The 18282-nt window shown below is 37.6% G+C and overlaps 1 protein-coding gene across 1 annotated transcript in view; it reads right to left on the bottom strand.

Annotated features, from left to right (window-relative positions):
* Positions 1–489: 489 nt before the first annotated feature.
* Positions 490–18282, bottom strand: part of Ibf1 (Insulator binding factor 1) — an 87422-nt gene continuing 69629 nt past the window's right edge. Inside the window, exons 4-5 of the mRNA XM_067760470.1 lie at positions 12142–12279; positions 490–12064 (exon numbers count right to left, since the gene is read on the bottom strand). Of these exons, the coding sequence (XP_067616571.1) occupies positions 11663–12064; positions 12142–12279 (540 nt within the window). The 3' untranslated portion in view covers positions 490–11662. The remainder of the gene's footprint in view (positions 12065–12141; positions 12280–18282) is intronic.

Here is an 18282-nt window from a genome sequence, read left to right as displayed (position 1 = left end):
AATTTGTGATCGGTCGCGCCTATTGGATGGGGCGAAGCACTGCTACAACAACAACAAAAAACCATTCAATATTTATAATTTGATCATGGAAAATCTAGGAAGATATTATATATGTCTGTATATGAATTTCTTACACTAATCCAAACCAAATGAAGAGTTCAAACCAGGGACGGAAAATAATATTTTTTTTTTCGGAATCGAAAAAGTCCTGGTCAAAAAATTGTCCTAGGTGAAAATGTTTGAGTTCCCAGGTATCCCTATAGCAATATCATGTCGAATCATGCATCCTTTTTATTTTTCGAACTTTTTCCATAAAAGTCCACATATAAAAGTAATGTAACTAGTCCGATAGAACTAGTTACACTAGCGGGACTTTTATTTCGGCCTTAAAAAATAAAAGTCTTGATTTAACTTTTATTTCGGGACTTTTATTTTTAAAAGTCCGAGTTTAACTAGTTCTATCGGACTCAAAAAATAAAAATCCGAAAATAATTTTTATCTTGATCCAAATATATTTAAAGTACAAAATTAATAGTTTTGCAAGGACTTATATTATAAAAGGAATAACAGTTTCAGCCCCTAGTTCAAACCAAAACGCATTAAGTGACTCATAGCAAGTTTCTAGATAAATGAGTGAAAGTACGTAGTCTTAAATTGATACACATTTTAAAATTATACTTATGAGACTGTAGCAGCTATATAAGAAATTAAGACGGATCATTGCGCAATAAAACGAGACAGGTGATCTCAGTAGTACAACAACAAAAATTTCACATTGGAAACGGGGGAACATAAAAGAAAAGAGAAAACAGAGGAATAGGAAGAAAAAGTAGAGGAAGTTGGAGGCAAGTCAGAAAAGTAAAACGAACAATAGAAAGATGGAGAGTGAGAGTAAAGTGCGAATAAAGGTATTGATTTGAGACAAAGTAATAAAAAGAGGTTAACAGGAAGATTAAAAATAAGGATAAGATTATGGATAATGGTGAGAAATAGACTTGGATAGGAGCAACAGCGGTAAGAAAAAAAGTGGGCAGAGTTAGAGAAGAATGAAAGGGATACGGAAATTGAATGAGCCGAATAAGGTAAACTAGAAAATTTAGGGGGGAGAGGAAATAAATGAGGAAGAGGGTGAGACAGAGGAGATGCTGGTGGATAGATAAAAGAATTAAGAACAATGTGTGTCGGGTTTGATCATACAGCTGGGAGTATTTATTTTTTGTCTAAACGTTTCCAGGGACATCAAGAGCTGTTTAAAATACAATTCTGAAAAGCCAATTTTTTTTTTGTCATCAATTAAATCTATAAGTTCTGCTTTGTTGAAGCATCGTTGCTGTAAAAGCTCTGCCACTTTATATTTTTACACCAGCGATCTCTTTGCTGCCCTGAGCTTACTTCAACGCTTGGCTTACATACTTAGATATATGCTGGGTCTTGCAACCGTATACCGTCAATCCCGAGTTTTCGTATTACAAACCTCCCAGATATTCATCCGCAACTTCATGATATTGTTCCAGATCGTCAGTCATCTCATTGACGTCAGGAGTATCTTTCCACATCCTTAGTTATGGACAATGTGATCCTCTGAAGATTCACCCAGTCAGCTCCGTTGACTAAAACTTGTCCATTTCCTCTCAGGAAAAAGAAATACAACCTCCCACAAAGAAAATACACGCTGAAAACGTTATTTTCCTGCACGTTACTTCACATTTCAGAAAGGAATTTATGTAGTATTTTTTTATGATACTGAAAAAATCAGTGCTGCAGATATGTCAAGAAGCAACACTTCAATTTATGAGGCGGAGTTTTGTCAAATGCGACTTCATTTTCTAATATTGACTTCACCTGTTTGGTTTTATTGCGTCATGGGATGGATACTTGTTTATAATTATTTTGTTTTGGTCTGAAAAAATAATTTATTGCGTTTTCCAGAAAATGTACAAAAATCATCGACACCGTTGACGTGGCTTTACTCATTGGATTTAACGCCTTTTGGTATATATAATAGAATTTGCTATTTATAGAACAGAAAAATTGTCAGCATTCTTTCAGCAGCCTTGCAAAAAATGGTTGAATCATGTGTGCCATGTGTTTGTCTTATTGGTTAGCCAACAGAGCTGGGTAGTAATGATTACTTTAAGTATTCAATTACCGTCGATTCCCCCATTACATGTTCTTGAAGAAAGTAATCAATTCCTTTCCTCCACAGCAAAGGAATTGATTACATTTCAATTCCTCAAAAAAAAAATACCAAAAGTAATTTCGTTTTTTGAGGCTCGAGTACAAACAATTTTTTGTTGGTAATTGAAAAAAAAAATTCTTTGCTCAAATATAATTTCTGCCCCAGTACTTTCGAAAGGAATTGGAAATGGAATTTAAAATTTTCCAATTACATTACAAGGAATGCCAAAAATAATTAATAATTTCCCATTCCTCAAAGGAATTGCAAAAGTAATTAAATAATTCTTAGTTTAAAAAATATTTTTGCGATTCAAGCGGTGATTTTATGACAAACACAAGCGCTCACCCCTATCACGGAAAAGTGTTTTTGTTCGGGTGTACTTTTTCCGCCTATCGGCAATTTCGGGCTAACAAAAGTTCACTTCGAAACAGCTGATGATTTTGAACAACAACAATTTCTAATCTCTCAGTATTTTCCAATTACTGCATTTCAGTGTTCACAGATGGTTGCCAAGTCGACTGCATATATACTGACTTATCCAGAGCTTTTGATAGAGTATCTCATCAAGTATTATTGGCTAAGCTAAAGCATCGGGGGTTTTATTCCACCTTCTTACAATGGATAAGTTCATATTTATCCAATAGAATCAATTTTGTTGTTATCGATAATGTAAAGTCAGCGCCATATGTGGCTACTTCGGGTGTGCCTCAAGGAAGCATCCTTGGTCCGCTCTTCTTTATAGTGTTTTTTAATGATGTCAGTGCTTGCTTTAAAAAGTGCGGTCATTTTATTTACGCTGATGACTTGAAAATCTTTTTCAAAATAAAAAATTTGTCTGATGTTCTTGCACTTCAAACAGAATTAGGTGCTTTTAATGATTGGTGCAACAGGGATAGGCTTGCTCTCAATGTCAGTAAATGTTACAGTGTTACGTATTCTAAATTAAATAAGAATTTGATTTCAACTTATTACGTTTCTGATATACCTTTGGTAAGGGTCAATAAAATTCGAGACTTAGGTATCGTATTTGATTCACCATTTATGTTCATTGAACACTTAAATTTTATAATCCCTAAAGCGTATTCTTTATTGGCATTTATAAAAAGAAATGGCTCAGAGTTTAGAGACCCGTATACTAAAAAGTTATTGTATAATGCGTTTGTAAGATCAAGGCTGGAATATGGTTCTATAATCTGGTGTCCATATTATGAGGTTCACAGTAAAAGGATTGAACGTGTTCAAAAAGTATTTATGAAATATTGCTTATCTGACATAAATTTTGACCTGCCGATCCCTTCATATACATCCAGGTGTAAGTTAATTAATCTGCATACATTAGAGAGTAGAAGGGTAATTTCTTCTATTATATTCATTTATGATATCGTTAACGGCATTATCGATTGTCCAATACTTCTTGCATTATTGAACTTTCATGTGCCACCACGTAACTTACGCCAACAAAATGTATTTACGATTGAAAAGTTAAGATCTAATTATGCGATGAATGCTCCAATCACACGCGCTCTAAGTGTAATCAACTCTATTAATTCCAATCATTGCATTGACTTGTCTATATCTCGAACTTGCTTTAAAAATATGTTATTTTCTGTTTTAAGCTAAATAGTTTAGTACTATCCATATGCATATGTACACATATATCCATATGGAATCTAGTCTGTAAGATTTTTGTAATCGTAGACTTAAATAAATAAATATGAATATGAATTAGCAGTAAACAAATAATTTACTAGCAATTGTGTAAATTTTGTAAATAAGCACATATTTTCTTAAAAGATAGCAAAAATAGAGATAAAAAATGTATAAAAAAAGGTTTAGTATTTCACTTAGGTTAGTATTGATTGAGCGCAAGGAGAATATACATAAATGTAAAAGCGATTCGGAGGCAATTAAGGACTGTTCTAACCCTTTGCAGCTAAGTGATCCACTGTAAGTTATTTTCAGCACTTTTGAATAAAAAGTCAACTTTTTTTCAATTAGTTTTCGGCAATAATACAGGCTAAACAAGCCGGCATTCAAATACTTGCTAGATATTCTTAATAACACCTTGCCACCATTGAAGCAAGAATTTGGAGCTCCACCAATTGTAAAGTTGAGCGCATGTTTTCGTTTATTCGCAGAAGGAGGACATCAAAAAGGCGTTGGAAAGGACCATGAGTTGGGTCTTAGCCAATCTTGATTCAGTGAGGTACGTTCAGAGGTGCTAAAGAGTTTGGAACCGTTGCTTTGTCCACAATGGATAACTTGGCCGACTTTAAGAGCAACGTCAAACTGCATACGATTTTTATACAAAGTGCCGATTACTAGGGGTTGTAGGATGTTGGGCCCGCCTCCTGTCCCCTTCGCATAAATTGCATTTTTAGACGCCTTTCATACATATCTTTTTTGGTAATTCCATACCAAGAAAAAGATACGTTGTCATAAAAAATTGAATTTAAATACTTAGCAATTAAGGAATTTTTCTTTTTTCTACTCAGCTTCACTCTTAACAGGTGGACCCAGGCTATTTAAACATACAGTAAGCTGTTTCCAGAAGTCCGGCACTTTTCCCCGATCATCTTGTCAAGCATTATTTATTGATTTACTCCTAATATACATATATGTAACTATAAGAATATTACATTTCAAAACAAAAAATTACTTAAATAAATTTGGATTTCCACGCAATTCATTTCGCCCGAACAAAGAGTTGCCGATAAGGTGAAATCTTTTTCGAGCAAGAAAAATTGTTTCGGCACCCTCTGCGATAGGGTGAACAAAAATTGTGAATATTTTCGGGTGAAAATAAAACTCGCAGTCTATCTTTTTATACAAAGGGGAAAGGGTGAACCTTCTATATCTTGGAGTAGAGTGCTGTGGTTGACTGTGTCAAACGCTTTTGACAGCGCTGGTAGTGCTATGCGTTTTGCGGAAACCATGCTGATGAGTGCTAGGCGAAGATTCGCGGTAAACTGACGGAGCAGGAAGGTTTCCAATGTCTTCGCTATTGGCGAATGGAATGATACCGGCCGTAATGACTCACCTTCGTTAGCCGGTCTCCCAGGCTTGAAAATGTGCGTAAAGTAGCTTACTCTCTTAGCGCCAAGATGTTTTAGCAGTGGCATGGCTACTCCATCTCGACCTAATGATTTAGGTTTGGCTTTTTTCATGACTTCTTCAACCACTGTGGGGTGATGATAATGGGTTACACGTCGTGTTTGTGTTTATGTTCCCCTCTGTTTGCACTTCATCTGGCCTTGTCTACTCAAGGACTCATTACAAAATGCCGGCAAAACCGCTCACGCATGTCTTCGAGTCCGCAGAGTTTTATCGCCAAAGGCGATCGATAGATAATCATTGTGTTTTATCGGGTTAGACAAGGATTTGGTTGCAGTTATTTATATGCTCTTCCCAATTGCGCTTTTGTGTAAATTTACTAGCCGCATAGTATTCAAGTTGAGATTCCTTATATGAGTCAAGTTGTCTCGCTAGGTCAGATTAGCACCTGGCCGAATTTCCTTAGAGAATCTTTTAATAAATTTTTAAATATATATCAGGTGAGCTAGAGTCATAGCGCTGAGCTTGGTGATAATGCAACACAATGGAAATCAATGTATAGATCCCAATGTCCAATCCTGTGTCGGTATATTCGGAGCTAATTTCGTTGTTCGCGCATCATCTTAAGCATTAAGCTAATAAGCTCTCTTTCTACAGATCTCCTCCTTTCAGTAGTCATCTGTGCGAAAGGATTGCCACGATCAACCAGCGACACAGTCAGTGACTGCTTTGTCACATCACTCATCTTCTCGGGAAAAGCCGGAGTCTTAGAGTTATCTCCCTTTAGCTTACCTCTTACTCCCATAGTTGGCACTTCGCCACTTTTGTTGTCCTCCCTTTGACTTGCACCTTTCGAGGTAGTTGTTTCCTCGCTATTGGGCCCATCTGTCCTACAACTTTAGGCCTACTTGTCTTGTCTATGCGGCTCTGGAACTGGGTCCTTGCTGCGTCTTGAAAACAGGCTTGTCGCCTTCCGCCGAACGTTGCCTCTTCATTCTGCTATTCGACGCTTCTACCTCCTCGTACCGGTTGCAGTACCGAGGGTTTCTCCCAACAAACCTTTTGAATTGGTTTCGACCTACTTCTACCGCCTCATGAGCCCATTCCAAGCTCTCGATTTCCACCTCTGTGGGGTCGACCACTGCTCCCAGGCGTTGGACAATTCTTAATGCTGCTCGGTACAGCGACAGGGCTATCATACTCCTCTGCTCAGTACCCTTCTTCACTCTACTACTCTTTTTTATTTGTATGCTTTTCCAACACGGAGTTCATTGAATCAGCACTACTCTCGCTCCCCGAGTCCGACGGATCGCTTAATGCGTTTTTGTCTTCCTTTGCTTGCGACCAGTCCTCCCCTTATCATCGTCCTTATTACAATTATACAATGAGTCGTGGGGTCGCCGTGGTTTGATGGTAGCGTGCCCCGCCATCTACACCGAAGATCCTGGGTTCACGCCCCGGGAAAAGCAACATCAAAATTTTAGACACAAATTCTTTCAATTAGAAGAAAATTTTTCTAAGCGGGGTCGCCCTCGCCAGTGTTTGGCAAGCACTCTGAGTGTATTTCTGCCATGTAAGCTCTCAGTGAAAACTCATCTGCCTTACAGATGCCGTTCGGAGTCGGCATAAAACAAGTAGGTCCTGTCCCGCCAATTTGTAGGAAAAATTAAAGGGAGCACGACGCAAATTGGAAAAGAAGCTTGGCCTAAAAGCCCTTCGGGGGTTATCGCGCCTTACATTTATTTTTTTTTATAATGAGTCGTTCATCTCGGTCGTTTGACCACCTGCCCGAAAAGGCGGGCTCAGCGGTCCATTATTATATACGAGGAAAGATTCGTCCGCCACAGCAGCGTCCCTTACGTAAGGCCATCAATGCTTTCCGAGGTGGCCCGGTATCGGGAAGGCTCCGTTCGAATAGAGGCGCCGAATTTATTCTCTGACTGCAATTCGTCCAATAGGCACGGTCCGCATAACACCCTGGATTAGGGGGTTGGAAGTTCTTGGTCACTGACATCCTGCCACCCTCCTATGAGGCGAAACGGCGTAGATGCCAGTCCTAAACCGCTCAGAGGAGGCAACTATGGATGGATCAAAATATCAAAAATTCGAGAAAAAAGTTTTCCGGAACATTATCAGCTGGCATAATGTATCAAAGAAAATTAAAAAGTATGCTGCTTTCCTATAGCCAGCACACTTCGATAGCGGAGGAAGGAAAGGAGATGCCCTTACTTAGCTGGGAACTTTAAGAGGATAATTATTTGATAAGTATTGGTGTTTCAAAATGCCTTCAGTTACCACTCACAATAAAAATCTGATGAATTAATGGAAAGTGTGGCCCGAAAAGTAATCCACATTGACCGGAGTAAGTTCTCATACACAGACTAACTTGTAGTTTTTCAATTACTTTCGCAATTCCTTTGAGGAATGGAATGGGAAATTCGAGAGTACTTTTTCCATTCCTTGTAATATAATTGAAAAAAATGTTTCGATTACGTTTCCCATTCCTTTCGAAAGTACTGGGAAAGAAATTACAATTGCGCAAAGTATTTTGTTTTTTTCAATTACAAACAAAAAATTTTTTGGACTCGAGCCTCAAAAAACGAAAATAATTTTGGTTTTTTTTTTTTTTTTTTGTGGAATTGAAATGGAATCAGCTCCCTTGCTGTGGAGGAAAGGAATTGATTACTTTTTCCAATTACTGAGGAATGTAATGGGTAATGTAATGGAATTGAATTTACCCCGCTCTGTTAGCCAATATATATAACATGCTCCAGCTCTTGCTTTGTAGTGTGTACTCCATTAAGTAATTTTTTGGGAACTTATACTCATTTATATAAACCTAACATGAATTCCAACTCAGGCAATGTCGAAATTGTATGAAATTCTTGTTTCGTTACGAAACTTTTTTTTTTAAGTTTTATAATGACTTCTGCGGCTTCCTGGCCTGCGCGATTTGATATCAGCAAATGTTAATCTTTATAGAATATAGCAATTTACACTCTAAAGCCCGAAACAAATGCAGAATTGCTGCGCAACTAGTTTTTAAACGTTTTGATTTACAATACGCAAAACACATGTGTCGCTGCATGCTAAGCATCGCGCTGCATAACCTGTTCTATAATTGAACCATGGACCTGTTCAAACAAAATTTTCTGAATTAAATCAGTGTTGGGTAACAAAAAAAAACCTAAACAATTATGAACGAGCACAAAACAAAATAACAATTAAATATATATTTTTCCATCATTTCAGCTGTTTAACTAACATAAATTTAAAACTTTATGCTCAAAACAATTTTTTGGATAAACAAATAGAATATTTGAAGAATACTTTTTATTCTTTATACATTACTTTATTAAAGATAAAGTCATTAAAGTCTGCAACTTTTGACAAACACTTCGAAAGGCTGTTTTTTTTTTTTTGAAAACAGCTGTAACCCAGCAAACACCGTTTCTAACGTTAGAAAAATATTGTAATTTTACATTTAAATTCCAATCTAGTTCTCAAATGCATCTCTAATAGAAAACTAGGTTAGACTTCAATTAGAGAGCGATTTGAGAAACATTAGAAATGCGATGTTGTCACAGTTCCGATTGTTTCTGCGACAGGATCACTCATCCTTATAATCAAATTACATTATAGCAGTTTTGCCTGCAACGCTGCTAGGTTTGCCGCAAGCAGCTGACACGATGTTCGTGGTTCAATTATGTACAGGTTGGCTCATCTCATCAGCTGATTTTATTTATGTCATTGCATGGTCGAAGGGATTGTCAAAAGGAGATGGCAAACTCAAAATGAAACCAACACATTGGCAACATTTTACTTACAAATACAAAGACTGGTTGGCTCATCTCATCAGCTGATTTTATTTATGTCATTGCATGGTCGAAGGGATTGTCAAAAGGAGATGGCAAACTCAAAATGAAACCAACACATTGGCAACATTTTACTTACACATACAAAAACTGCTAAGTTTTATGTTTCCATTTCATACCATTCGCACCAACACCAATACACAGATTTTGACAATTTGAACAGACATATTTTGTTGCTTTACAGATGAGCCAACCTGTATATAGTTGAACCATGCACGATGTTAAAGATGGATATTTCCTCGTGTTTTGGTAGCGTTTTGACAGATTGTTCAATATGGCGGCGCATACAGCCAGCTACCTTTAGCTTACCATCTTTGATAATTTTTGATAAAAATTAGGTGGTGCACCGTCTTGTAAAACGTTACCGGTTAGACTACGCAGTGCATTGCGTGGAAGTCTGTTGAATTTTGATTTCCATGTATGCGCAAAGCGCGCGGCTCTCTCACTCGACGCGCTGTTAGTATTGTTATTGCAAAGAGTGGAAAAATTAGCATCACTCTCAAAGTAGCAGATATTGCTTGCTTGTTTTTATGTATATTTTACATACGAACTTTACTTATGTGTGTGTTTGCCTTTGTCATGCAATGCACTGTAAGTCTAATTAGACCTTTGCAGGCAGCGACACATGCGTTTTGCGTAGTGTATATCAGTGTGTTTAAAATCTAGCTGCGCAGCGATTCTGCACTTATGTTATAGGCTTCAGTGTTATAAAAAAACGACACAAAAATCGTGAAAAGTTGTACGAAAGTATTGGTATTTGCAAAATCAGTTTTTCATTTGTAATAAATAAAATTACTAAGCGAAAATGTATAAAAAAAAAGTTAAAGAGTTAAAGTGAGCAAACTGTTGACACGCTATTTGACTTGCATTATGAAGAAAAAGTGCCTTCATTCATACCTCAAATCAACGCATAAATACTGAAAGGTTAAGTGGCAGCCATGGTTCAATTATGTACAGGTTGGCTCATCTCATCAGCTGATTTTATTTATGTCATTGCATGGTCGAAGGGATTGTCAAAAGGAGATGGCAAACTCAAAATGAAACCAACACATTGGCAACATTTTACTTACACATAAAAAAACTGCTAAGTTTTTTGTTTCCATTCCATACCATTCGCACCAACACCAATACACAGATTTTGACAATTTGAACAGACATATTTTGTTGCTTTACAGATGAGCCAACCTGTATATAGTTGAACCATGGTGGCAGCGAAAATTTCGTTTAAGTTGGGTTTTGAATTATTATAAGACTTTGAATTATATTCATACTATCAGACCTGGCAGACGTTGTTCTGCCCTAAATTTGGCCTATCTGCATTTTTTAATAAGCTTTTTCCGTCTAACTCTGCCCTCCCCCACCCCTCTTCACTTTTTCCTGATCCTTTTCTTCACTCCTCCTTCCGTCTTTTTCGCTTCATCTATCTCCATAATCGCCTCATTCTATTTCTTTCTCAGTATCCTTCTACTTCTCTCTTTTCTCTTCTCTCACCTTCTTCTCATTCTTCTTCATCCCTTATTGCCTGTCCCAGAGGGTGGTATGTATTTTGTTCCAGTCCCAGTCCCAGTCCCACTCCGAGTCTCAGTCCCGGTCCTAGTTCTAATCCCAGTCCCAAACCGTCTCTGGTTAACTTCCCGGAAAAAAGGATCGTAAATACTAATATAGGCAAATTTATATACCAAATTTTCAAATTTTGAATTTTTTCTAAAAAAAAATCATAACTCAAGAACGGCTAAACCGATTTTGGATTTCAAAATCAACTAACCATCATCTCTCCTTCCTTATCTTTCCTAAAAATTTCATGGCAATATTTCTATCCGTTCTCGAGTTATGGAGTGACAATCAAAATGTACACTTCTTTTTATATATATATATTAAGTATATAAACTTATAACCGATTAAAATTATTTGATATAATAAAACATTGATTTTAAATAATTGAATTGGACATTAGAAACCCATTATAAATTGACGTTAGAATTCGATTAGAATTCTAACCCTTTTCTCGGTATCGAGAACAAAGTCCCTTTTGTCGAGAATCCCATAATTCTCTACAGTTTTCGAAAATCGTCATCTAACCTTTACCGTAGAGAAATACATTAGAATTTGATTCGTTTACTAATCGTTCTCTAACATAATTTTTTGTTGGGAAGCAACTTTTTCGGTTATGCCGAGAAGCCACAGACTTCAGCCTATGTTTTTTACAGCTCATAAAGATATTACATAGATTTTAGAAAGAAGTTAAATACTATCAATATCCCAAAAAATTAGATAGATGGATAGATGCGTTTTGGTATGGAACTTCTCAAATAATATGAATGCGCATCAATGTAACTACAAGCTATTCGGCTGTCTAATTTCGAAAGTATACTTCCGTGACTTGATATGATACTTAAGATGAGGGAGGTTGCAAAATTGCTTGGGTGCATTATTTCGATAAGCATACTTTGTACTTATTATTTTCTGGATTTGAAAATTTAAAAAAATAGGTATATATGTATATATATACGTATATATATAATTTGTGCATAATGTAACTAACTAAAACTTTTCACTACTGCGTTATAACCGTACACACGTTGTCAGGCCATTTTTGTTCACTTGGCGGTAATGTTGTGTTCCTATTAGGTATTTGCTGAAATTTTTCAAGAGTTGTAGGCCATTTTGGTGCAGTTTGTTGTAATGTTTCTTGACGTAGTTTTTGAACTTCCAACTCCAGTTTTTGCGCTTTAAGTAGCATAATGGAACGTTCGGTGTCGGCATTATCTAACTGTTTTTTGTAAAAGGCTGTTTTGGTGCGCATAAGCTGTATTTCTGCGCGTGTTCTTAATTCCTCTAACTTTGGATTTATCTGATGTCCATTTTCGCGCTTGGGAAAGGTTTGTGGTTTATGATCAAAATTGCGATCATTATCTGGATTTCTAAGTGGATTCTGCGTTAAATAGCCATCGACGAACTGTCAATAAGTTTAAAATAAATGAATATCGAAAAATATTGAATATACACACATATCTATATTTTTTTAATATGAACCTCGATTTGCTTTTCGTACAGGTTGCCTATATCAGCGTCAAAAGTCATGGATGATTCACTTCTTGCTGGACTAGATCGAGCTATTTTTCCGTCAATTATTTCGTACTTCGGCTTAAGCCGAGGTGGCTTGGCGACTTTCTGTAAAAAATTAAGAATATAATTTAAAATTACCAAATGATCAAACAGCTGCTGGGTTAACAACTTAATTTATTTATTTTACTTTATTTCTTATTAATTTTGTTAGTAAGAGGCGGCCGCCGCGGCGTGATGGTAGCGGAGGTATATCGCGCCTTGCATTTATTTATATAAGAGTTTACAAAATAGTACGTTTCAATTTCACACAATTTTCACTCTTAAGCACGCCTGCTAAATAATTATTACTAATGTTGTTGTTGTTGCTGTTGTTGTAGCGATAAGGTACTGTTATCGATGTTGATTGCGACTTTCTTGGCCATTCCCGCCCTCCCACCCTCTACATCCATGGGAGTTCAGGGTCGCCAGAGCCTTGCGCTACACAACCCCCGTATATTTTAGTCGCCTCTTACGACAGGCACACCTACCGCGGGTATATTCTGACCTCGTAATTAATACCGGATGAGTTTATCATTTTCTTGAGAAACCATTTAATAATTTTTTTATCAGATACCGATGATGTTATCGAACATTCGACCAGTCCTTATACCTCACCTCTGCTAGTCGTTCCAAAAAAGGGTAGTTCTGAAGGAAAGAAGTGGCGATTAGTCGTAGATTTTCGAGCATTACACAAAAAGATTGTAGATGATAAAATTCCGCAAACTCGGTTAGATGACGTTTTGTACAAACTCAGAGGAGCATTATACTTCAGACCATTAGACATGACAAGTTCATTTCACCAAGCGTCGTTGGATGGTGTTTCGAGAAAGCTCACAGTATTTTCAACCAGCAAACGACATTACCAATTCAAAAGTTTACCATTCGGATGAAAAATCTCAACAAATAGTCTCCAGAGAATGCTGCCAATTGTACTGTGCGGGCTTAATGGCTCGGAATTTCTCTACGTGGGTGACGTAATAGTATTTGGGAAGAACCTTCAAGAGCACAACCAAAGTTTAGAAAAACTACTAGCCAGATTAAGTAAATACGATCTTAAACCTAATCCTGCCAAATGCAAATTCTTAAAAACAAAAGTCACATACTTAGGTAACTTAATCACGGATAAAGGCGTAACAACTGATCTCAGCGAAGTGTAGTTGAAAACTATCCTAAACCGAGTAACGCTGATGAAATAAGAAGCTTAGTAGCATTCTGTAATTACTACGGACGATTTGAAAAAAATGTTGCAGAGATAGCACAACCACTGAATCAGCTGCTAAAAAACGCCAATATTCTGCTGGAACAGCTAACAGGAGAAAGCCTTTCACACATTAAAAGACAAACTTCTTTCTCCTCCAATTCTTTCTTATCCTGACTTCTCAAAACGGTTTATACTTGCTGCTGATGCTTCCAACTTTGCCCTAGGAGCGGTACTATCACAAGATGAAGTTGGGAAAGATAAACCCATTGCATATATGTGCAAGCAGATCTCTAAATATGCATGAATTGAATAAATCAGTCACAGAGAAATAGTCATTGGCAATTCATGGGGGTATAAATCATTTTAGGCTTTATTTGTACGGCACAAAATTCACCGTATACACAGTTCACAGACCATTAGTAAGCTTGTTCAAACAAACTAAGCCTATATCCAAAATTACTATGATAAGAGTCGATTTGATGGACTACGATTTTGACATTGTATATAAGCAAGGAAAAATGAACACTAATGCTGATGCATTATCACCAATTCAGCTTAACACAGAAAATCTGAAAGAAATTATTCCAAAGTACAGAATAAACATTGTAACCAGGGCAATGAAGAAGAATCTGCAAACTTCAAAGAAGAAAGAAGAAGATTTAAGTCAAAGCAGGAAAAAGGTCACAGAATATGGGAGCTTCGAACACAAATTTGCAGACTGATGACCTACATATTTGGGGATGCATGTCAATTTCTGATATAAGGGGCGTAAAACGTCTTGAGTTCAGATATAGGAATGATGAAAGCATGAAGCTTAACGATATTAAAATTATACTAGTGAATAGTGATCTTATTGTAGGATATAGTGATAACTCAATATCGAATGTTGAAGCAACTTTGAGGAAGCTATTAGACAAAGTCAGCAATAAAGGCTTAAAGAAATCATCGCTTGCGAAGAATAATCAAAAATAAAAAAATAAAATAAAAAAATAAAATAAAAAAATAACCTAGCACAATTTCCGCACTCAAAACACATTTTTTCTCCTGACTTAGCACTTTTTACTCAATATGTTTCCCCATCACTCCTCCCCTTTAATGATTGAAATATAACACTGAAACTATATACTTCACAAAAAATACTATTTATTTGTCAAAGTATTTCTAACGGTTCTGATCTGGACTCTTGCCGGATGGTGCGCAGACAATAATTTATTTTTAAATTCAAACAAATGCTGTGTTGTGTCTTATTCCATAAAGACAACTGCCACATACTTTATCTACAAACTAAATGCTAAATCTATTAATCGTTGTCAAGAGAGTAAAGACCTGGGTGTAATTTTTGACTCCAAACTCTCTTTTTCTAGTCACATTGACTTCATGTTTCAAAATTTGTGGCAATGGTTGGTTTCAGTAGACGTAACACCAGTGCCTTTGAGGACCCTATGACGTTGAAGGCACTTTATATATCCTTGGTCAGAAGTGGTCTTGAATATTGCTCAATAATAAGAATAAGAATAAGAATAATCAAATCTTTGACAAAACAAGCACAACTGAATTCAAAACTGCGTTTAATAAGCTACAGAAGTATAGAAATATAAATAAATGCCTTGATATCATTAGCTTAATGTGAAAATGTGCTAAGTCACTTTTTTTTGAAAAATTTTATTTTAATGCAGTTTTAAAACTGAATTCAAAATACATCGATCACAAAAAAAAAATATTTTAATTTTTCATTTTTACGTGCTGTGGGCAATGATGTGTAAATGTCCTAAGTCGTCAGCTGATAAAAAGAATGTGCTAAGTCAACCTGAATTACTAGTCATTTCTGTGTGCGTGCATTTTATTTATTTATTTAATTCATTCAGTCTAAAAGTACATGCTTTGTTGTTGTTGTTGTTGTATTAACGATAAAGACACTCCCCGAAGTCTTTGGGGAGTATCACCGCTGTTGATGGTCCTTTGCCGGATATAGATCCGGTACGTTCCGACCATCTCGGGAATGATTTATATGAGCACATTAAACCTTCTAGTCCATCCCGCCCTCCCCACCCCCTAGTTCCATGAGGAACTTGGGGTAGCCAGAGCCTCGGCTGTCAATGAAACAGGATTCGCCACGGTTAGGTGAGGTTGACAATTGGGTTGGAGAAGCTATATATTGCGCTGGCAACCCCTTGAGAGGGTTGCGAACACAACCCCTTGAAATTGGATTCACCCAATTAAGACATGCCTTCAATTCTTACATGTCGATAAAGACTAGTTAAAAATAGAAAACAATTCATGCTTAAACTTATATAAGCTGTTATTAAAATTAATAGCACTACTGAATCGATTTGCTAGATGTATAGACCTAGTTATAGGTTCATTCATAGCATAATTCGTGTTATGAGTTATTTCGATAAATAATCTATTATGCCGAAGACACGCAGTGGAATATATGGAATGAACAAATTAGATAAATCAGAGCAATTTGTGCTTAAATTACATTATAGGCAAGCATGAGTGAGATAAAAGTTCTTCTGCCATGCAAAGCCTGAAGACCAAGCAATTTGTGCCTGCCGGTATATGATGGGAGGCCGTCTGGCCAGTGAAGCATACGTAAAGCAATTTTTGTAAAAAATGTTTGAACTTTCTCAATTTTAGTTAGATTAATAGAGCAATATTCAAGACCACCTTCAACGTCATAGGGTCTTTAAAGTCACTGGTGTTGCGTCTACTGAAACCAACCATTGCCACAAATTTTGAAACAATGAAGTCAATGTGACTAGAAAAAGAGAGTCAAAAATTACATCCAGGTCTTTACTCTCTTGACAACGATTAATAGATTTAGCATTTAGTTTGTAGATAAAGTATGTGGCAGTTGTCTTTATGGAATAAGACACAACATAGCATTTGTTTGAATTTAAAAATAAATTATTGTCTGCGCACCATCCGGCAAGAGTCCAGATAAGAACCGTTAGAAATACTTTGACAAATAAATAGTGTTTTTTGTGAAGTATATAGTTTTAGTGTTATATTTCAATCATTAAAGGGGAGGAGTGATGGGGAAACATATTGAGTAAAAAGTGCTAAGTCAGGAGAAAAAATGTGTTTTGAGTGCGGAAATTGTGCTAGGTTAGGTTAGGTTGAACTGGCCGGTCCATGACGACTTCAAATAGACTGATTGAGTCCGTAGTGTTACCAGAAGTTTGTTTTAACGACCAAACTGAAAAACCCTATCAAAAACCAAGACATATGTTATAAAATAACTCCGTCCTCTTGGCAAATACTAGAAGCTTCCTAGGACTTAAGCCACTTGTTGCTTCTAGATCTGACAGCTTTATCACTCCTAATAGCTGGAGTCTTAGCCTGGCAAGTTCAGAGCACGAGCACAGGACGTGCTCGATCGTTTCCTCCTCCAACCCGCACTTCCTACATCTGCTACCACTGACCAAGCCTAATTTAAAGGCATGTGACGCCAGAAGGCAGTGTCCAGTCAGAATACCCGTCATGAGTCTACAGTCTTCTATTTTTAATGATAGAAGCAGTTTTGTTAGTCTAAGGTTGTAAGACCTACACATAATCTTCGACACTTTACAGTCCCGCGCTTGAACCCACGCCTTTCCCGCTTGGTCGATCATGTGCACCTCTCGCCTTAGCTTAATCTCGTCCAGTCTAATTGGGACGTCCACGGAGCAAGCTTCAAGGGATGCGCCCTTTTTAGCTAGTTCGTCCGCTTTTTCATTCCCATCTATTCCCATATGCCGTGGAACCCAATATAGATGTACGCTTCTCCCTGTGACGATTCTCTCCAGAGACTACTTAAACTCTAACACGCATTTAGATGTTGTGCTATGCGAGATTTCTGCCTTAATTGCTGCTTGACTTTCAATATAAAAGTTAACACGTTTGCAGCTTAAGCTATTCTCTTCCAGGGTTTCTACTGCTTTGGTTACGGCTAATATTTCCGCTTGGTAAACGCTACAGTAATCCGGCAGCCTGTAGGATCTGCTTATTTCCGGATCAGTACAGTATACCGCAGACCCTACTCCTTCCACTACTTTTGAACCATCTGTGTGCACATATATCGCCTGGTCCGCCATTTGCGCACCCTTGCGCCAACCGTCCACCTCTATTGTGGCCTTAAGATCTCCCTCGAAGCGCAGATAGGGAATCAGGTAGTATGTTCGTCTTGTGATTGATGACGCTATACTACTATGGCCATATGGTCGGCGCTCAAGGTGCCCCGAGGCACCGAGCCTGGTTGCGGTTGTTAATGCTATGTTCTTTGCTACCAGGTCTATAGGTGGAATGTGCAGAATGGCATACAGTGCAGCCGTCGGGGTTGTTTTCAGGGCTCCCGTAATGCTAAGCATCGATAGTCTACATACCCCCTCTAATTTTTTGAGGTATGTTGTTTTTTGTGTGGCTTTCCACCAAACAAGGACTCCATAGTATAGAATAGGGCTTACTGTAATAAAATATCTGCTGGGTTAGCATACATGGGCCCTCACTAGGGTAGGCACCTTGTCGTTGGTGTGAGGGCTTAGCTGAACTCCATAACACCCGACTATGAGGCGGAGCTCTTTAGGACTGACATCTACGCCGTTTCGCCTCATAGGAGGGCGGCGGGATGTCGGTGACCAAGAACTGCCAAACCTCTAATCCAGGGTGTTATGCGGACCGTGCCTATTGAACGATTTGCAGCCAGGGGATAAATTCAGCTGTATTCGAACGGAGCCTTCCCGATACCGGGCCACCTCGGGAAGTATTGATGGTCTTACCACAGTAAGGGGCGCTGCTGTGGCGGACGGTTCTTTCCCCGTATATAATACTGGACCTCTGAGCCCGCCTTGTCGAGATGGTGGTCGTACGACCAAGATGAACGACTC

Source organism: Eurosta solidaginis, chromosome 1, assembly GCF_040869045.1.
Source record: "Eurosta solidaginis isolate ZX-2024a chromosome 1, ASM4086904v1, whole genome shotgun sequence".
In the NCBI taxonomy this organism is placed as follows: Eukaryota; Metazoa; Arthropoda; class Insecta; order Diptera; family Tephritidae; genus Eurosta; species Eurosta solidaginis.
This window is presented reverse-complemented; position numbering and strand designations above follow the sequence as displayed.